Genomic DNA, 22,363 nt, shown 5'->3' with positions numbered 1-22,363 from the left:
TTGTAATTGTCTTGTATTATTTAATAATTATTATTATGGTATTATTTTTATTAAATAAATACGTAATTAATATTTTATTTGGGAATTTAAAAAAGCATTATTTAAACCAAATAATAAATACTAAGTCTCGTCACAAATCTAAATTATAAATAAGGTCGTTTAAATAATATATATTATATAAAATAGAAGAACTCAATAATTGACCACGTGGCTCCATCAACCAACTTTATGAGACAATACATTCAATTCATGGCATCAACCATCAAGAAACTCAATAAAGATATGTTTAATTAATTAATTAATTCATTCATATTCGTTTGTATGTATGTATGTATGATGATATAATCAATTATTATTTATATAGGCTAAAAGCATACCTAGCCCCCTCATCTTTTACCATTTAATCATTTTGCCCCTTTAACTTAAATAAGCACCCATTAGCCCCCTCAATTTCCAATTTTGAATTTTACACACACCTGAGTCAACACGTGTATTACACACTCGATTGAGCCTCGTGCAGCACTTCACCTCCTTCTTCCTTGTTGTCTACGGCGACCTTCTTTCGCTCGCTGCCTCTCTACTCCCGCCAACTGTTGCTCGCTGCCTCTTTCTCGCTCTTACTCTCTCTGTTGGTGGTCGTCGATAGCAGCGGCCAAGCGTGGGCGGGCAAAGGGCGATGGCGTCGATTGGGGTCGAGGGGCGGCGTGGGAGGTGGGTCGCGGGCAGATCTGGGCGTTGGGCGTTGATTGGGGTCGGGGGGGCGGCGATGACGTCTTCCTCTTCCGCGGTCGTCTTCTTCCTCTCTCTCACTCTCGCTCTCTCTCTGTCAGTCTCTCTCGCTCTCCCTCTCTGTCTGTATCTTTCGCTCTCTCCGTATCTCTCGCTCTCGCTCTCTCTCTCTCGCTCTGTATCTCTCGCTCTTTCTGTATCTCTCGCTTTCCCTCTGTATCAGTCGCCTTCCTCGTCTGGGTGGCCGGCTATGGGGGCGATCCTCTTCTTCCTCCTCTCTCTACCCTTCTCTCGCTCGCTCTCTCTCTGTCGTTTCAGGCGGCTATCCGCCGCCGCCGCTCGTCGGCCTCTTCCTCTCTAGCAGATGGAGACACGTGGCATGTTCCCATTGGCTTGATTAATGTGGGGCCCATCGCATGTAACTCACGCCCAAATGTTTGCTGCAATAAGGTATATATTTGTTACAAAATTAGCAGTTGAGGTACCTAATATCTTTAAAATTGAAAGTTGAGGGGACTAATAGGTCCTTCTTTAAGTTAAGGGGGCAAAATGGTTAAATGGTGAAAGGGGGTTGATTATGCCTTTAACTTATTTATATATATTAAAATTATTGTATTAAAGTGACTCATCAATCAAAAGGCCAGATCCACGCTATCCAATTTATTAATTTTTTAAAATTATTATGACTAGCCATCAATTGGTTCTAAAGAAACCACTATTGAAAACGATGAAAGTTAGTTATTCTTGGAATTGGTGGGAGGGAGAGCCTACTTCCAACTGTTGAGAGAGAGCATAGTTTCATGGTCTAAAGCGGATATATGAATAAAGCTGCGTTGAATGATTAATTTAATTGTTCCTTCTTTTGGTTATAACTTAGAACCTTATCTTTGAACACAATATTCTAATTTGTACCAACAAAGCTTGCTCATTAAGAGGATGCTTAATTAATACAATTGAATAATATATTCTAAATGTGAAGTCGCTAGCAACCATCATTCATCCCCAAATTGCAATTATTAAAGTAGCACCAACTAATTTAGGATGCTTTAATTTTATGTTTCTATTTTTACTATTTTTTGTCCTCTTAGGTGGTGGGTGGTGTCCCTGCAATTGTACTGTTTATAACTCTTATTAGCTTAATTAATAAGATAATTAGAATAAAACATAATTTCATAACGAGCTATTATAATCTCGAAAGTCAAAATCTAAACGAAAGAAGTGAACGCAATTGCATACAAAAAAATTAAATATTTTCTAATTATATTTTTGGGGGGATGTTGAATTTAAGTTTTGTATATTTTATACATTTTTTTCTTAGATTTCATATGTTTTTTATAGTTATCAAATAAATTTAAGGGAAAAAAAAAGGACATCTAAACTTAATAGAATATCGTTTAATTTCTCAAATAACATGTAAATATTATTAAATTATGTGATATTAAACGACTTATCACATTTCTCCTTTTAAGATATAAATTCTCATAGCCTAAAGTTATTGTTTTGATGATTAGTTATTGCGTAATATATAATTTTTAAAACAACTAAGATATATATGTAAATGTTGACCTAACTAAATTACAATGTAAGAGAAATTCCAATTTATTCAATAATTGAATAATCAAACATATTTGTACATAAAGCCCTAACCCATCATTATAACTAATTATGACTTATGAATATTGAGGAACATATTAATTATATCAAATTAAAAAATTAAACAAGTAACGTATGCCTATCCCTACTTTAAATTGATAAATACAAAATAAGGTTAACTATAATGGAATATAGCAATTAGATCTTCAATCGTTAATGAGCATTTAGGATTCATTTATTTTTCTTTTTCTTTTTCAAAACTTTTACTTACTCGTATCTAATTTAACCATTAAGTGGATTATTTGAATGCTTTTAAAATAAATTAAATTGACACAATCACTTATTTTTATCTTGAGTTAAATTAGGTTGACGATGTTATAACCTTAGTTTCAAATAACATATAACACTTAGATAATAGTTCTCATACCCAAGCATAATATCCCCACTCCTTTTCTGGAAAGTCGTGTTTGTGTCATGTGAACAAACCATTAATTAATTTTTGAAACGCAATAAATTGGATTATCAATTTTCATCTTTTTGTGATTTTGGTCCTTACATTTTTTTACAAAAGTCAATTCAATTCATTATAGTACAATTGTTTAGAAACAAATACAGTATTATTTGTCAATTTCATTTCCGATTATTAAGGGCAAGCGCCTGTTTGTATTCTTAAATTTTACAAGTGACAATATGATCACATCTTGCATCAAAATTGCTTTATTTGAGCAACAGTACTGACGACCAATCGTTAAGAGTCATGCCCATTTATTTTAAAATAATTTGCACTCCATATATCAATAGCTGGTATATGTTAGTAACAAAAGAGAGTTAGATAAATAGGTAAAATTATTTATATTTTTATATAATTAAAAGAGTGAATAAAAATATTTAAAATAAGAAAAAATAGTAACATCTATAAGGTATATATATTATTTATTTTGTGTTAGAATTGATTGTAAGAAATAAAAATTGATATTATGCACTTTCAATGTCACTTTACATTTAAAATCGTACCTAACTAAAAAAAATTGTACACAAATGGTACTTGCACTCATCATAGTTTCGAGTTGTTGATAAAATTATTAATTTTCTTATGTATCAAAGTTTAACATCTTATTTATTACCTCATCAAATATTTTTCAACATTTTTAACAGTAATTTAGCTTTTCCTCTCATCACTTTTAGTTTTATTTTTTTGCAAAATTTTGATATATATATTTGTTAAAGTTAACATTAATGAGTTATTTTATTTCAGGTAGAAATTCTTAATGAATAATCAAATGCATTATTATTTTTTTTAAATAATATTTAATTTACAAAAATATTATTTATACGCGGAGTTCGTACGTTTAATTACACTTGTACCTACAAACACTCTGTATTATATTATTATTAAATTTCCATAGATGTATAAACTTTATTAATTTCAGTGTACTTGAGTGTATAAACTCTATAATATCATTGTAAAAAGCATCCAACCGAATGGTGACACGTAGCCATCAAAGTGCCCGACCCGACCTCGCGTCGCTACCGCGCGATCTCGCACCGACTGCTGATCACTATCATCACCGTGACACGTGTCCCGTGAGCCACTGGCTATAGGCTGTCTCCTAGGGTTACCCACCGGTGCAGCCGGTAAATATCCTCTGCAATTCCCGCTAGCTATATAATGTCGACCCCAATTCTTTCTCTCTCTCTCCGATTCAGTTCCGAAGAACGCGTCACCAAAATCTTGTCCAGCTCCTTCTTCCGAGGTTCGTAGTTGCACTATTACTTCTTTCATCTTTTCTTCTTCTTCCTCCTTTAATTTAATTTTTCGAATGTATATATGGCTACTCCATATACATACATATACATCAGCAGAATTACTACGACCCCGGAAAGCCCCAACCTCTTTTTGTGCAATTTTCCGTGTGAATTTATCGTTTCATAATCGATCTTTGAATTTAAGCTGCTTAGCTCTTAAATTGACGACAAGCTGGTGCTTTTCTGTTGTAGATTTTCGCGATTACGTATCTGATTTGCACAGTTTCCGGTTTGATAGCTTTGCCGCTTTTCAAGTAATTCTAATATAGTTCGGGTTTTGGACTTTGTTTGATTAATGGAGTGTTGTAGTTTTCATTGAATTCAATTCGAAGCTTGATAGTTTCTGAATGTGGAGAAATTCTTACTTTTAGTCAATGTTGGTCTTCTTGTTCTTTTCTAGCTAATCTGAAATTAGGGTTTTGTAAAAATATAATTGGGGATTCGTTGTTTTTGATAACTGTAGGCTGTTTTTGGTTGTTTTGTTTGTTTTTATATGGGATCTTTGCTTCGTGTGAGTTAGGTTCTGATGTGGAGGGTTACTTATATTGAGCTTTTAGCTGATAAGCCTTCTGTTTCCTATGTTTTCCAGTCATTTTAGATCCCTGCAAAATTTCAACAGATGCAGCAATGAAAACACTGAAAATGATTAGGTCACTGAAGAACTTATGAAATTTATTTTTTTATGTTGTCTTGATCAGATATTAGTTACCTGAAGGGTAAGTTTTGACTCTGTATATAGTCAAAAGAGGAGATTAATAATATTGTGTTGTGTTATTGGGACTTTGAAGCAGTAGTTCTTGGGGGTTCTACTACGAGGTTATATTGCTCTGTCCTTTGAGGAATCTTATCCCATTATTTCTATAATAGAGCTGTAAGGGCTAGCTCTGGAGAGCTATTTAGATTCTGGTCACCAGGCGACGGTGCCATCCATGGCACCTTCTCGTGTGGCTGGAGGGCTAGCACATTCTTCATCTAGTTCCGGCATCTTTTTCCAGGGAGATGGGCAGTCTTCTGTGGGGAATTCTCACCTGACTTCATCTTTTGGAAACTCATCAAATTCGATTCCAGGAGCTGGACGTTCGAATCTGGGTCCTGTTTCTGCAGATGCAAGTAACACAATCTTAAACAGTGTGCCAAGTTCAGGGCCAAGTGTTGGTGCAAGTTCATTGGTTACAGATGCCAACTCGGGGCTTTCAGGAGGGCCTCATCTTCAGAGAAGTGCAAGTATCAATACAGATTCATACATGCGTCTACCCGCTTCACCTATGTCATTCTCATCCAATAATATAAGCATTTCGGGCTCATCAGTTATGGATGGATCTTCTGTAGTGCAGCAGAACACCAATCAAGACCCGAACTCCCACCAGGTTCCACCGGGCCAGCAGCAACCAGGGGCTTCTAGTGCAACATCCTTGCCCACATCAAGAATGGGCCAAGTTTCACTTCCCACTGGCTCACGGATCCCTGGCTCGTTCATTCAGGATCCAAACAATATGCCCCAGTTGCAGAAGAAACCCCGAGTGGATGTCAAGCAAGAGGATATTGTGCAACAGCAGCAAGTTCTGCAACAGCTACTGCAGAGGCAGGACTCCATGCAATTACCAACCCACGGTCCTCAGTTTCAAGCTTTGATTCAGCAGCAGAGACTGCATCAACAGCACCAATTTCTGCAGTCTATCCCACCAGCGCACCGAACCTACTTACTGCAACAGCAGAAGCAGCAGCAGCAGCAACAACAACAACAGCAACAGCAGATGCAGTTGAGACAGCAGCTTCAACAACAGGGCATGCAGTCTTCCATAAAACGTCCATATGATAATGGCGTATGTTCCCGGCGGCTAATGCAATATCTATACCATCAGCGGCAACGCCCCACTGTAAGTGGATCTATATATATTAAATCAAGTAACATTTACCTTTTCATATATTGCCCATTTCTGACTGGAGCTTTAGAGAATTCTATTTGTTTTTATTTTTCATTTTTTCCAGCTCCAATATACTCAAGCCCTGTCATTTATATTCATGACTTCAATTTTTGCCTCTTGATGCACTAGATTTGGAGCTTTGAGATTGATCTGATCTTTTATAATATTGTTTATTCTAACAGGACAATTCTATTGCGTATTGGAGGAAGTTTGTTGCAGAGTATTACTCCCCACGCGGGAAGAAAAGATGGTGTTTGTCATTATATGATAATGTCGGGCATCACTCTCTTGGTGTTTTTCCTCAGGCAACTGTGGTCAGTTTCTTTGTTATCAACTTATGATTTTTAAAATTATCCTCTCAACTATACTAAATTTCTGCACATTTGCTTGCTAGTTTACATGATTTTTACTTGATCATCGATCAAATTCCCCGTTTCATATTTCCGATTTGTGTTGACAAGTGTCCAGTCTCATGTTTTTGACATAGTTTTTGTGTCTCTTGATTTTCACTAGAAATCTGAAACCCATATATGCGCATCCATCACGAATTTGTAAAAGAAATATGCATCACAATTTTGTTAGCTTATTCACATGTGTGCGCGCACGATGAGCAAAGCCAATTGATGATTGCCCTAAAATTGGATTGTTTTTGGTAACTATTAATTAAGACACATTCTGAAATATATTATTTCCCATAAGAAAAAAATTCTCAGTTGTTTTTCTTTCTTTTCAGGATGCCTGGCACTGTGAAATATGCGGTTCAAAATCTGGAAGAGGTTTTGGTAAGTAAATCAAGACTTTTTTGATTGGATGGTGTGCCTTTAATGATATCTAATACTTTTTGCAACTCTATACCCTCGTATGTTAATTGTGGCCACGGGTATTTGTTAGCTGTCATTTTTTTGGTAAGATTTGATATAGTTTAATCTCAAAACAGTTGTTCAGATGCTTGTGCCGAATGTTTTCATCTTTCAAGTTAAACAAGTTGCATTATTTTAATAATTCCTAAATTCATAATGACAATAATGACTATGTACTTTGAAAAAATGGACTAACTTGGATAGTTTTATTTTTGGTTTTGGGTTAATCCATTGTTGTTGATGGTTATTATTCTCCTACACGTCTTTGTGGAGGTATGGCAGTGGCAAAAAAATTGTGCCAATTAAAAACGTTAAGAAATGAATTAGATTCACAAAGAGAATATATCAGGATTAATTTGTATCAATCTTTGGCAGTTCTTACCTGCACACTTGGCTGCACAGCAGTTTGCATTTAGTAAGGGTTGCAGCCCCTTACCTCCATGATGTAGTTGCAAAGTTACCCAGCATCCATATGACTACTTCAAATCTGAGTTGATATTTCTATGAATTTTGTGTGATTGCACATGAACCATGTAAATCTGTTTTTAATATTAATAAAAAGAAGATGCTTTAGGGTTTTTATTGATTAAAAAGAGGTGTTCAGATCTTTGATTTGATATAATCTTTTAAGTAGTAGATTGATTTGTGATTGATCACTAAGACCTTTATGAATATGATTCATGGAGCTGCCCTACTCATTTCTCTCTCTCTATCTGGATGTTGGCAGAGGCAACTTTTGAAGTACTCCCTAGGCTTAATGAAATTAAATTTGGGAGTGGTGTTATTGATGAACTTCTATTCCTGGACTTGCCGCATGAATCTAGATTTCCTAGTGGAATAATGGTGCTAGAATATGGGAAAGCAGTTCAAGAGAGCGTCTATGAGCAACTTCGTGTTGTTCGTGAAGGTCAGCTTCGTATTATTTTCACCCCTGATCTAAAGGTAATAAGGCATGGTTTGAAGGTTAGATGTTGATAGTTTCCTTCTTGTGTCCATAACCTATTATCACTTACATATATGCTTCCTTCTTTCAGATACTGTCTTGGGAATTTTGTGCACGCCGCCATGAAGAGCTACTTCTTCGTAGGTTGGTTGCACCACAGGTAAATTTCCATGTTCTAACCTTAACAAAAAAAAAAAAAAAAAAAAAAAAATTCCATGTTCTAACCTCTAGCCTAAACTTACTCTCATTTAAGTTTCAAGAATACATTAATGTATGAAATGTTTGGCATGTCCTTTACATTCAAGTTTTCATAACTTGTAGCTTCATTTTGTTGTTTTTTTCCTTGTTTATTGTGTTTGTGCCTCTGTATGCAAGCCATAGATTATTGAATGAAAATGACAAGAGCTATATTGTGGAGGTGACTAATGTAGGGATCCTTATGCGGACCCATGTGAATACTGCTTGCGTATCTTCCTTTCTGTGGTCAACAATGGCCAAAAAATAGAAGGAATGTTGGTTCCATGATTTTAATGAAAAATCAGCTCTCTTAGTGGCCAAACAGAAACCCTACTAATTGTAGTGTACCATGGGTGGTTGTGCAATACACAACTATATATTCTCCCCTCAAAAGCTTAGAGAATATCTCTACTCAAAAGTTTCAGCAAATATATTCTAGAGAATCAATAAATACAAATATGTTCCTCTGCCACTTCAATTTGATTTTCTTGTTATTTTCAATAAGTGGTGAAGGATCTTGTAAACAAACTATAATTGAAATCTAATGTGCTTTAATTAGTAATTCCTTGTAAGTACTTGCCTGGGCTGATTGAAGCCAATCCTTAATTGTGAGCCCCTAGGAGAGGTTTGATTGATCAATGAATAAAAACATGCATCATCATTTTTCATTTTGTGCTGGATATTGGCAATTTTTAATAGTCCAATAATTTCAAGATGTATATTCAATTGTTCCAGTTGAGAACTTCCAACTGAATGAAATCATGTGGACAATGTGTCAGAGGTCCCAATGTCATCCCAGCTCTGTGTTGAATTTTGATTGAGTTGTTATACGACTAAAGTATGAGCTTTACAGGTTTCAACACCATCCCCTGAAACATACATATTTTGCAGGTGAATCACTTGCTACAGATTGCACAAAAATGCCAAAGCACAATTTCTGAGAGTGGATCTGATGGAGTTTCTCAGCAGGATTTGCAGTCTAACAGCAATATGTGAGTTGATTTGCGGGATGCCTTCTAGTTAATGCGTCTATTATCTTCTTGTGATCTACCCCTCTGCCATTAGTTGTTCCAAGTTCTAGAACATTTATCTGATTGCTTGAGAATTGTCTCACATGATAATTTTGCTATGCTTCCTATGCCAGGGTTGTGACAGCAGGGCGACAGTTGGCTAGGACATTGGAGTTGCATTCACTAAATGATTTGGGATTTTCCAAAAGATATGTGCGATGCTTGCAGGTAAGCAGCTTTCTATTTCTCAAGGTGTTTTCTGTTGAGTATGACTCTCTTCCAGTTTGTTTTTGAGTTTTTATGTTTTACCACATTCGTGTGTAACAGATATCTGAGGTGGTCAATAGTATGAAAGACTTAATGGATTTCTGCAAGGAACAAAAAGTTGGGCCAACTGGTAACTACTTTTTGCTGGTAGCTTGTGTTCTGTCACTTAAATAATTCCAAGTATTGCAGGAACATTGAAGGATTATGTATTTTTCATAATATAAATGTTAGGGATAATCATAAAATATACCTGAGGTTTGCCATAATATGCACTTCTCATTAAACTAGTTCTTAACCTTATAGTTTTATACTTGGAACCATTTTTAACCTAACAGAAACATATCTAAGGTCTAAATCTTTATAAAGAAAAAATTCGTAAAAATAATCAATACACTTTTTAAGGACTGATAAAAATGTTTGTGAAATTGCAAGTTCAAAAAAAATCATTTGAGGGTTTTATCAACAGTTTTTGATACCTAAAATCTTTTAAATAATTTTTTTTTGTTCTTACAATTTTATCAACACTTCTATTAATATTTGGAAAGTGTATTGACTATTTTTGCAGAATTTTTCTTTATGAAGATTTAGACCCTAGTTATGTTTTGTTAGGTTAAGAAAAATATGTTTCTGTAAGGTTAACATGAAGTTTAATGAAAAGTGTACATTATGGCAAAAGTTGGTATGTTTTTGTAATTATCCCTAAACGTTACATATTTAGGGTGGTTGCACAAAAGCGTTTCTATCTAAAGGGTGTCACCAATATGGTGAGGCTTCCTGCATTGTGAAGGATGGGTGATGGTTCTATTTGAACACTGCTTTCCCTCTACTTTTTTCTTTTTTATTTTGGCAAAGAGGCTATTTCAACAACTAAAACCTATGACTTCTCAATCACAATGGAGAAAGTTTGCAATTGCTACCAAGGCTTGCCCCATAAAAGCATTCATATATTTTTTTAGAAAATTCTATTAACAAACAAGTTGAAAAATTTAGGCTTTAGGTGAGGAACAGGATGGAATTACTATGGATAAAACTTTAAAGGATGAGTTAGTAGATGAAAAGAGGTTAGGAGATAAGATTGTAGCAGTTAAAGTTATTCCAATGGATACTGTCAATGTATGCGCTCCACATGTTGGATTGGGAGGGAGATAAATGAAAAATTTTAGGAGAGTTTAGAGATGTAAAGAATCCTTAAGAGGGAAGAAGATTATCATAAGAGGTGACTTGATTGGCCATGTAGATAAGAAGCAAATGAGTATAAAGATGCACGTGGGATCATGATTTTTGAGAATAAAATGATGAGTGGAATTTTATCTTTGATTTTGTTGTGGCATATGATTTTGTTATAGCTAATACTATTTTCAAGAATCAAGATGAACATTTGATTTATAAAAGTGTCTTATCGACTATCCAAATATACTTCTTTTTCTTATGAGGCAAAATGATTGCTTATGTTGTGAGGATCTTAAAGTTATAGTGGGAGAGTGCGTAATCACTCAACATAGACTTATTGTTCTCAACTTCTATACAAAAAAATGTAGAACAAAGGATGCTAAGAAGTGAAATGTGATAATCAAATGGTGGAACATAAAAAGGCAAAAAGCAAGTTATTTATTTATTTTTTTTAAAAAAAGTATGATAGAAGATATTCAATTGTGAAAGGTGAGACAAATCTAATGTGGAATTAGATGGCTACTAGAGTTCAAGTCACAACATCTTGTAAGAGAAGAAAAAGGCTCTAAACTAAAAGGAGTCATGGTGGTAGGGTGAGGAGGTATGAAAAAAATCAATACCAGGAAAACTTGCTACAAGACTTGGCATACATTCCTTAATGAGAATTCTGAAGAGATGTTTTAGCTAAAACGGAGGCCAAGAAGGCTGTTGGTGAAGCAAGGTCAAAAGCTTACAAAAAATTCTATAGTTGATTTGACACAAAAGATGGAGAAATAAAAAATATATATAATATATATATATATATATATATAAATTAGCTAAAGCAAAAGAAAGAAGAACTATAGATTTGAAGCAAGTAAATTGTAGAAAAGATGAAAACCAGAAAGTATTGGTAAATAGGTATCAAAAGGAGGTAAAAAGTATTGGCAAAAACGATGAATGGTAAAAACAATTGGACTGAATAATATCTTAATAGAATTAAGCATGCTATAAAGGTATTTTATGGTTAACAAAATTATTAATGTGATTCTTGAATCAAAGAGGATAACTAACGAATGAAAAATGAGATATTAAATACTGTGAAAATTGTAGTGGGATCAAAGTAATGAGCTATACTATGATTGGAAATGCTATTTGGACACTCAAGTTTGACACTTTTGTTGACCCTTCATATTAATGTCTTGTACATTTGCATTGAAGTAACACAGTACAAGACATCAATGCAGAGTGTCACAATAAGTGCCAAACTTGAGTGTCCAAATAGCATTTCTTTACTATGTGTTGGAATAAAGGAAATAGAAGGACTTACTCAGCAAATTGGCTCACCATTGAATGCAGATGATTATGTTTTCTAATGTAGATATAGAATGTACAGTTAGCTGTTTTCCTGTATCAATTAGCTGCCTAATTAGTTTGTTTCCTAATTGTTTATGTTTCCTTAATAGTGTCATGACCCTAGGGTTTAGCTAGGGTCTAGGAAGGAATTGGAAGGAATTCAGGGAAGAAACAGAGAAGAATTGGAGGGAGAGATAGAGCAGAATTAGGGGGAGAGAGGAAGAACCGAGAGAAAATTAAGGGAGAATAGAATTAATAGAATTCAATTTCATTTATCATCAAGATGCCTCCCCACCTACTACAAGTGGCCTTTTATAGGCATCAGCTAGCATCTATCTAACAATATATTCTAGAATAACAGAATAACAACGCCCATGTGCTGTAACCAGATTACAAAAATACCCCCTCACTGTAATTGTAACTCAATTACAGCTTTGCCCCTATAATACCCAAGGGTTGTGACAAATAGCTAGTTTCCTTAGAAGATAGATTGCTAGTTTCCTTATGAAGGTGTCAAGACTCACCTTAAATATGACTGTAAATCTGTGCTGTGTTTGCCCCTATAATACCCAAGGGTTGTGACAAATAGCTAGTTTCCTTAGAAGATAGATTGCTAGTTTCCTTATGAAGGTGTCAAGACTCACCTTAAATATGACTGTAAATCTGTGCTGTGCATATACAAGAACTCTGAAAATTCCTACACTATGAAACTTTGGGGGAGCATTTTGGGCGAAGGTTGAGAAAAAAAAAGAAGTGTGTGGAGATCAATTTAATTTCATGCACTGGGCAATGTAGAGCCAAGAGAGAATAAGAACAAATTCAAAGAACAATCAATCAGAAATTCAAATCAATATCATGTGAATATCAAGGCTGAAAAAACTACTCCCCAAAAGGGTTTATGTTGTCTATAAATCCTATCCCAACTAAGAATCTAAGCAATGGAAACAAAACACAATCAAAGATTAACAAGGTAAGAAATAAAAGATTAATTGGAAAAGAAATAAACAAAATATGCTTTCAATATTTGTGCCTAGAATAATATCTCCCAAAATATTTATTTCCATGCCCACTATCATCAGGTCAACAATGGAAGCTAATGAAAAGGTGTTCATAGATTTAGAAATAGCCTGTAAAAGAGTTTCCGTAGGTTGCTTATACATGTGTTATCAAAGATATGTATCTGTTACAACCTTTAGGTAGAACTCACCCTCAAAAGCTAGTTGTTAAGGGGAGGGTGCCCAAGAGGTTATAAACCCCACACCAGAAGACTAAACTTCCAATGTGGGACAAGTCCCATACCTTACAATGGACCATAACATACCATCACGCTCTGCAGCCCGGCGCCTACGACGGCAGGCTGTGCACTAGCCACTGCTAGTCTCGGACGAACACTGCAATGCCGACGTCACCTCCGTCGCCGCTCGCTTTCACTGGGAGCCATAGGGTCGGCTCTAATACCACTGTTACAACCCTCGGGTAGAACTCACCCTCAAAAGCTAGCTGTTAAGGGGAGGGTGCCCAAGAAGTTATAAACTCTACGCTAGAAGGCTGAACTTCCAATGTGGGACAAGTCCCATACCTTACAGTGGACCATAACATTTTCGTAGAGCAGAACATGCATTAGAGTATATGGAGAAGACATTGAGGCTTTTCCAATTACAATTGGAATACATCTAGGATTTGCTCTAAGCTCGTATCTCTTTGCCATAGTGAGGGATGAATTCATCAAATTCATTCAAGCAGCCTTGGTGTATGCTATTTTTAGACAATATTGGCTTGATAGATGAGACAAAAGAACATGTGAGTATTAAGCTCTAGATATAGAGGTGCACTTTAAAATCCAAAGGCTTTAACTTGAGTAGATGGAAAAACTGCATACATAGAATGCAAGTTTAGTAAAAGTACAAGTGTGAATAATGTTATGGTGAGACTTGAACTTCAAGTGATTTCAAAAAAAGATTAGTATAGATTTCTTGGATCAATCGTCCAAAAAGTTGAGAAGTCTATTGATAATATTACTGAAAGTATTAGAAGTGTGTTTGGGGGAGGGGGATGGAATGAGGTATACTTTGTTGGGGAGGAATAAATGGAATAGAAATGGATGGAAGATGGAAAGGGTTTCCATCCATTCTCCTCAAAATCTACATTTTCCTGTCTCCCCCAATTTGGTGGAGAATGGAAGGAGGAATGCAAGTGGGGGGGAAATTTTGATATTGTATGAACAAAAGTAGCCTCAATATTTATGTATTCATCTTTTCATTTATTCATTATGAGGCTATAATAATCATTTGTTGTTTAATAATTTTCCATTCCATCTATTTTCGTAACTCTTCCAAGCAAGAAGAAAGTACATTCCATCCCCTCCTCTCGCAAATGAGAAAAAATCTTTCCTTCCATACCATTCCATTACATTCCATTTCTAAGTCTCTCCCAAACATAAACTAAGCCAGAATGAGTAAAATGGAGAAATGTGTTTGACGTGTTATGCATGGTAAAATCCCATTAAAGAAAAATTTATTAAATGGTACAGGGCCAATTTTGTTGTGTCTTACAGAACATTGGATAATAAAACACTAACATGACAAAATATAAGCGTAATGAGGATGATATTACGATAGATTTGTGACCATGCAAGAAAAAATAGAATTAAGGTTAATACATTATAAGATTAGAGTGACTATTACCAAAAATAAGATGCGTGAAACAATAAGTGGTTTGGCCATGTGATTTTAAACCTTCTAATGTGATTTTAATTTGTTTTAGACGTGCTATCTTGTTATAGAGAAGAGGGTTTTTGTGCATTTGAAAAGTTTTTGGTCATGAAAGGAATAAAAATAACTTAAAAATGAGTGGTCAACGTACCGCTGTTTTCCATGAGTGGTCTTAGTTTAATTCAGTTTCTTTCCTTTAACCGTTAAGAAATATTGGAAATGCCCATGTAATGCTCACGTGGCTGTCCTATGTCTGTTTCCCTTTTTTATTCTTGAAAAATGTAATATTCACTTCACGTGGGTGTCCTAACGGTTAATAATATTGAAAAATGTAATATGTAATGATACATAAAAAGAAATAAATAGAACAGCTAAATTATTATTTGGCAATATTGTCAATTGATTGTTAGAAAAAACTAGTAATTTCTTATGGTGAACTAATTAAATAAATGGGTAGATTTAGTAGTATTAATAGATAAAAAAGTATTAACTGTTCAAAGATAGTTATTAATAATTAATAAACTAATTAGCAATAATTGTATGTGTTGAACTTCTCAATTTTTGTTAAAACATTAAGGGGTTGTTGGATTTTACTTACAATTTTAGTTTTTTGTTTCTATCTTCAAATTTTTTGAAAATAAGAAAAAGCTCACCTGTATTTCGTTTGGGGAAAAAATTAGAACACACCTTTTCAATTTTTGTTTCATCTCAGTTTCTTAAACAAACGAAGGCTGTTTCTCATATTCTGCTTAAGCTTCTTAGCTGCTGCTGCTGCTTTTTGTTCAAGTCGTGAGAATCTTCCTTTTGTTTTGGTTACTGTTGTTTTGGTTACTGCCGATAATTCCAGTGGGCATCTGGTTCTTTCTCCTCATTGTTTCACTGCTGGCCAAACCTACATCTCGGTTTTGGTCAACTGCGACCCCAGATATGGGTTTGGGAATCGAGATCTAGGGTTGTTGATTTGGGTTCACAGACTTGGGAACCTAGATCTGGAGTTTTTGATTTGGGTGCACGGGTTTGGGAACCTAGATTTGGGTTTGGTGAACCTCATTAGCAAACCCTCTATTTTACTGTGAGTAGTGTATCAAAACTTCCCTTATCCCTGATGTATATAGATGATAGGGTGAATACGGTCTGGAATTAGATATCTATGTTGCCTTCCTATTCCTATCATTCAAATTTTGCATAAGGCCTGGGTTACTGTGGACATCCACACTACCATCAACGTTGTGTATCTACTTTTTACTGGATCTGATACAGATATTCATTTGCAGAGGGCCTGAAAAATTATCCTCGGCATTCTACTGCTGCCAAGCTGCAGACGCCAAAGATGCATGATATGGAGCAGCTGGCAACTATTCAGGGTCTGCCAACTGATCGTAACACTCTCAGTAAATTAATGGCATTGCATCCTGGACTTAGCGGCCAGATGAGTAATAATCACCACATGGTTGGCAGAGGGGCTTTAAGTGGTTCAGCGCAAGTTGCTTTGGCACTGACCAACTACCAGAACCTACTGATGAGACAGAACTCGATGAATTCAAACTCAAATTCACTTCAACAAGAAGCATCATCTTCCTTTAACAATGCTAACCAGAGTCCATCTTCATCATTTCAAGGGCGTGTTCTAGCACCGGGGACCATGCCACCTGTTAGTGGTATTACAAATGCCCAACTATCACAGCAGCAACAGCCACACCAACGGTCCCTGAATGGCAATGTGATGCAACAACAAACTTATCCGCAGATGCCTCACAGCAACCAGGCTGTACAACAGCATGTGATGCAGCAAATGCTGCAGGATATGAACAGTAGCAATGGTGGGGGGTTGCAGCAGCAGCAATCCGTTGCAGGGCAGAATGCAAACGCAAACGCAAATGCGGTAGTGTTTGGAAGTAATTCCTCAGCAGCCACTGCAGGCTCTGTGAATGCGGGAGGAAGTACCACCGGCCCTACGCCAAGTAGAAGCAGTAGTTTTAAAGCAGCAGCTTCCAACAGTGACTCCTCTGCGGCTGGTGGCAACACTGGGTTCAACCAGAAAGGACAAGATATGCCTCCTACTCTTAATTTGACAGAGGAACTGGTTCCGGATATAGCCAGGGAGTTCGCGGAGAATGGGTTTTTTGATGGTGACCTTGATGATAATATGGGCTTTGGCTGGAAGGCTTGACTGATGATGCATCATCCATCATCTCCTACTGCCACTATACTTGCTAATATTACGTTTGTACAGGAGGTTTGTATTAGCAATTTTCATTTTTTTTAAAAAAATTAATCTCCTTCTCTGCTTTCTTAATTATGGAGATTGTTGTGAACGTCTAGAATTAGTACTCCCCTCAAGTAGGCGGCGTCACATATAGTCTGTCTCTTCTGTCTTGTTTTACGCCCTCTGGATTTTCGGCTGCCAAAGCATTGCAAGTGTAATTTAACGGACACGAAACTCATAGATTGCTAGTGTCTTTCATCAACTGGAGTGCGTGCTGCTGCATTTACACACACACACACACACACACACACACACACATGCATGTATCCCATGCTCTGGAATCACTGCTTTTGTTTTTGTCACGTGATAAATAGTTCTTCAGGCTTTGCCCAACAGCTTGAACATGCGAGACACTGCAACACCCCCAAGAGACGTGATCGATCAAGAAACTTTGCATCAAATAGGTTGTGAAAGAAAAGTAAACAAATATGTTTTGATCTAATTAGTGGTGGTTGTATTGAATCCTAGGCATCAATTTGCATGTGCAAGCCATGCTGCTAGGCTTATAGGAACTTGTCACCACCTGCTCTGCTCACACTTTAGCAAAACCGTACCATTAAACACCACAATCAAGGCAGGACTTAATAGTCCCACAAAAATATTTTTAGGGAGAACTTCACACTGAATATAAGATTGCCAATATTTATAAATAGCAAACTTCCTTTGGCAGTAACCATATATGTCTCAAAAGCAGAATTATAACTTCTTAATTCTCAATTACCATCCTTGCCTTTAAACATAATGTGATTCAGAAATTTCCAGTAAAAAAAAAGAATCAATTTAGTATTTTTGTCCTTTTATTTTTCTTTAAAAATACTGCCACTGACGAACGCTATTCTCCGCCCATAAAAACTAGGCCAGATTAATGATTGTATCCTTTATACCCCTTTGGGCTTTGGGCTTTGGCCTCTGCTGGAAAAAATACTAGGGTGTATACCAGTGCACATTGACTTTAAGTGGATCACTATAAGCTAGTAACTACTATAAGGGTTAAGGATACAGCCTTTAATGGATCCCAGATGGTCCAAGTTGGGAGTGGCAAGAGACACCGATGCCCATGTACATGAGAACCCTTCAGGAAAAACAATAAATGTGATAATTTGACGGGTTAGGCTGGCATACAGATGGTACCGCGAGTGAAAGGAGGAACAAGTGTATGCTGTATCAAATTTTGAGAACAAAATTCTTTTAAGGAAACCGTGCTAAATTACTCCAATTTAGGCCTTAGTTAATGAAAATTAATGATGATGTGGCAATATCTTTAAGAGGAATATTAGTTATAATGGTCCAAGAGATGGTGGGGGAAATGGTAAGGCCATTGTAAGAGGCAAATTGGTATATTTGTACCTATTCTATGTGTGGGGTGGATGTGCGTGCAGTTGTGTACGATTGCCTCATTGGAAATGTCGTCCACAAACCATGTGGAGAAGAGAAGGGAACGTATGGAATGTGGTTGGTAGCCTGATAATTACGGAAACCTCCTGCTAGCACTAAAGCCTATATAAAGCTAGCTCTACATGGGCAGTGCAGGGGAATTTTCCAAACCGGGTATTGTGTGATAAGGTGACTTATACTTGTGAGGAGGCACGCTGTGAGCTGGGGTGCCTTGTGTACAAGTGAGAGGGGCATGGGATGCAGTGAGCCGTCTACATAGTGCTAGTGTGTGTGGCCTTGCCTGTCTGCAAGTAGGGGAAGAGTCTTATTGAGTATAGGGTGGGGAAGAGCCTGAAAGGGGATTCCAGCATTTCTCTCTATAAGATCATTCATCCTTTCCATAAATGTGCATAGAATGAGCATAACAATGATTTACATGGGTTGTGAATGCATGATTGTGAGATGCATCATGTGTTAATATGTTGCCGAGTATATGTGGCTGTGGGCATGCATATTGTTAGCTATAGGTACATGCTTCTGTCGGGTTGGACTAGAGGTGAAACACTGAATTTATCAAGCATGGTGCTGTGCACTTATGGAGTAGTGCTCCATAGCATAAAATCAGAGAGTCGTTCAAAGTAACTCAGAGCAGCATTAATAGGAAGACAGACTGAAAGTAACCTACCATACATAATATAATGACCCATCCATTTCTTGTCTCTGGACCCTCCCCAGGACCTCTACTTGCAGGATACCACCAATGCAATGGGCAGGTTCTGGAAACTTGAACTTCTGCAGACGATTCTCCTAATAAACATGAAGAGCTATTTAACCTTGTTTATTTTGAGATAATACAGTCAATTTTGCTGTAAATGCAGAAAAAGAGAATTAAATGGGAATGCAATTTGCTCATAGCGGACAATATTGGACCCGTTGATAGATTTAAGGGCTGCTCCATCTCTAGAGCTTCCAGAGTGAATGCAGAAAATCAATTTATATGTATGTGTGCGTACATATCCCAAGAAAATAGATCCTATATTTGATAGCAGGAAAAGAAAACAGGATGGAGGATAAGATAAAAGGGAAGATAAAACTGACCGACTTTTCCTCTTCCAGTTTGGTTGAGCAGAAAGAGTTCCTTCACTTTATCATTTCGAGTATCAACAGCATGGGTTTTGATTGAAGGGCATTTACATAAAGATAATGAAATTCATCCCCTCTTTTGTCTGCCTTGCACTCATTTGGACTGATGGACTCTGGTGATGCTCTTCCCGTGCTGATTTATTACTCTCCACCTTTTCTAGCATTTTCTTAGCTTCCTATAAAAAAAAAAAAAAATGAACCTAGTGCACGAGGCTCCCGCATTACAGCCTTACTCTTGCATAGCAAGGAGGCCGTTTCCCGACCTTTTTTCTTCTTTTTATAAGTCGCTGTTTCCCAACTTGAACCTGTGATTTAGAGGTCAAATTGGAGCAACCTTATTGTTATGCCAAGGCTCATCTTTACTCTGCTCTTGTCCCATTTCAGAAAAGCTTCTGTCCAACCAAAAGGACTGCAACCACGTAAGAACTGTGAAACTCACCTGAGCCATAGGAAAGTCTGGCGAGGTATACCATTGGGCCCGTGGCCAGCTGCAGGATCATCTCTTGTGTCACTTTCTATATCCACTGCTGGCCTGGGGTGTCCCATTCTAACGCGTACGGCCTGTGCTGAACATATAGGAAATCCAGACTGAAAATATGCAATACAAATCTAGTTTCTTTCGGTAAGGGGAACGCAAAAAACACCGGGCAGAAAAATATACAGTAGTAAAAACACATGTCAAAAAGAATCAAAATTAACCTTGGGTTGACCGTCCTTGTGCGGCTCTCGCCGCTCGTGCCCTCGATTTCGACAAAGGAGATAAATCACAAACGTGAGACTTTGCCTCATTGTTTAGGACGAGAATCGAACTCTCGACCCATCGATGTGAATTTGACATATCATTTATCCGACCGCTCGATCTTGGGGGCAGAATCAAATTTAACCCTGGAATGGCTGCACACGAATTTCAGTAACAAGGCACAACTTTGCAGTCAACATGTACTTGTACTTTAGTGTCTCAGGAACTGCAGCATCACTTTTGCCTTTACTCGACCAATACGAAGCTCCATCTTCAATCCTATCTCTCGGTTCCAATGTATTCCGAATGCTTTCTTCAGGGTAGTTATCAGTGCTGGATGCACTAATTGCCTCCAAAATGCAATCCTTTCTCCTAAAATTGGTAAGGCCCCGGGCTAAAAAGACATAAACCTTGTGATCCCTTCTCCAAGCATTCCCATTCCGTAGAATTTCCAGGCCTGATCTGCTCTGCCGGTTCTACCATGTTTTTCACTTCAATAACATGGGCAACACTAGATATTTCTGGAAACATTCTTAGACGAAGCTGCTTGGAGAGGCCATTTGCAATTACTACGTGATCTTAAAGCCACATCAGAAAAGATCAATGAAACAGTTAAAGCCACCTTTAATTAGGGACGGATCCAGAAATCTATGTAGGGAAAGACTAAATTTTTTTTTTGAGATATAAAATTATAAATCACAAATTTTGGAGTGGGCTGAAATTTTTTTTTGACTGAATTATTAGTAAAATTTATTATTTTTTATATTAAAAGATTAATTTTTATATTAAAAAAATATTTTTAATATTAAAAAAATATTTTTAATATTAAAAAAATATTTTTAATTGTGAGCTTCCCTTAGCCTCACGCATGCATCCGCCCCTGCGGCTTTAACAATGCTAAATAATTGTGTCACGTACAAAGAACTTAAATTATTTCAACACCAAAGAAAGCATTCAACGGAACAACAAAAAGCATGCACTAAAAACGAAGAAAACATGGCCAAAGGAATCTCATTGATCCCAATTCATAACATCATAAAAGTTAGAACTAGAATATGAAAATGATCATGGAGCACCACTGTTGTCCAGAACAGAAAATTTTCTGGAATAAAAATTTTCACTCAGATGATTCAAGTCCAAGAAATGCTGGAACATACAAGAAGACACAAATTGAAGCGAAGCTCAAAATTTACAAATGCGAGCTCACCAAACCGGCGCCAAGAACTTGAAGCTAAAGCAACACGAACAAGATCAGACGGGTCATCTAGACAACAGATAATCTTTATAGACATGTTCTGTCCAAGCCATTGTATGAAATCTCCACAACCCTCCATTCATGCTAAATTACACGAGTTACAGGACGTAAATTGTCGATGATCAACGGCATACCATACCTGGTTCAGAAAGAAATGTTCATAATCAATAGAAAGAACATATTACAATTTCAAAAGCATAACAATACAACATTATTAAGTTAATCTTCGAAAACATAATCACAAAACGCAAAAGCCCCACAAGGAATAATAAAAACCCTTTCTTTCATCACATATTATTGCATTCATGTATAAATAGAGTTATATCCGCAACAAATGAAACTAAACTGATTGGAGTATCCTACGAATTACTTGGGGAAAAAGAGAAAGAGAGGCGGGTTTATGAGCAATGAGTGTAAATAATTTATATTCTCACGGAAAACGAAAAAAATCAGGAGGAAAATCAAATCCCAGATTTCAAGAATGAAAGGAGAAGGGGTGGTACCTTGCCATAAATAGATGGATCTAACTGAAAACCCATTAAGAAAGATGAAAAAAGCCGAAAGCAACAGAGAGTTCTCGAACCACACCGACCGCCAAACAGCCACAGCCATAGCCTACAGCCACAGTTTGTTAGGATGGTTTGGAGATGATAACCATGAGACGAGAAAATTCGGGACTCTGAAAGGGCAAAACTAAAAATTCGCATTATGTGATCAGCAAATCCGTAAAGTTATCTTGATCTTGGAATGACCCTTCCTTGTGAGCTCTTCAACGCTTAGTTCCTTAATTTTATTAGAAGAGATAAATAGCGAAATGTGCTTTAATTTTGTTAGAAGAGACCAAGTTACTTGCTTTCTCTATCTTTCTTTGCCAAACTTTTGTTCTAGGCTTTCTTGGGAGAGAGAGAAGAGCAATAGAAGATGGAAATAGTGAGAGGAAAAGAAAATGGAAATGGAAGAAGATAAATGAATAATAAAAATAAGTAACAAATGATAATTA

At 36.6% G+C, this 22,363-nt stretch overlaps 1 protein-coding gene and 1 pseudogene across 6 annotated transcripts; one reads left to right on the top strand and one right to left on the bottom strand.

The window, feature by feature from the left end:
* Window positions 1–3,961: 3,961 nt before the first annotated feature.
* Window positions 3,962–17,054, top strand: LOC127813743 (probable transcriptional regulator SLK2). Of its 6 annotated transcripts, XM_052354902.1 has the most exons (11): window positions 4,053–4,076; window positions 4,321–4,382; window positions 5,124–6,005; window positions 6,236–6,367; window positions 6,787–6,835; window positions 7,641–7,855; window positions 7,948–8,016; window positions 8,985–9,085; window positions 9,238–9,331; window positions 9,431–9,500; window positions 15,861–17,054. In XM_052354902.1, the coding sequence occupies exons 3-11, from the start codon at window positions 5,373–5,375 to the stop codon at window positions 16,754–16,756; spliced, it is 2,259 nt and encodes a 752-aa protein (XP_052210862.1). In that variant the 5' UTR covers window positions 4,053–4,076; window positions 4,321–4,382; window positions 5,124–5,372; the 3' UTR covers window positions 16,757–17,054. The 6 variants fall into 6 exon arrangements, with proteins under 6 accessions (XP_052210847.1, XP_052210855.1, XP_052210869.1 ...); XM_052354887.1 differs by lacking the exon at window positions 4,321–4,382 and having other exon boundaries at window positions 3,962–4,076; window positions 4,827–6,005; XM_052354895.1 differs by lacking the exon at window positions 4,321–4,382 and having other exon boundaries at window positions 3,965–4,076; window positions 4,920–6,005.
* LOC127813827 (F-box protein At4g00755-like) lies at window positions 16,904–22,283 on the bottom strand (annotated as a pseudogene).
* Between the last annotated feature and the right edge of the window lie 80 nt (window positions 22,284–22,363).

This window comes from Diospyros lotus, chromosome 1, assembly GCF_014633365.1.
Source record: "Diospyros lotus cultivar Yz01 chromosome 1, ASM1463336v1, whole genome shotgun sequence".
NCBI lineage: Eukaryota > Viridiplantae > Streptophyta > Magnoliopsida > Ericales > Ebenaceae > Diospyros > Diospyros lotus.
This window is presented reverse-complemented; position numbering and strand designations above follow the sequence as displayed.

Excerpts from the sequence above, each read along its gene's own strand:
- LOC127813743 (XM_052354887.1), top strand. The coding sequence starts at position 5,058 with ATGGCACCTTCTCGTGTGGCTGGAGGGCTAGCACATTCTTCATCTAGT. Across the intron at positions 6,006-6,235 it reads ATCAGCGGCAACGCCCCACT|GACAATTCTATTGCGTATTG; the intron begins GTAAGTGGATCT and ends TTATTCTAACAG. Across the intron at positions 7,856-7,947 it reads TTTTCACCCCTGATCTAAAG|ATACTGTCTTGGGAATTTTG; the intron begins GTAATAAGGCAT and ends TCCTTCTTTCAG.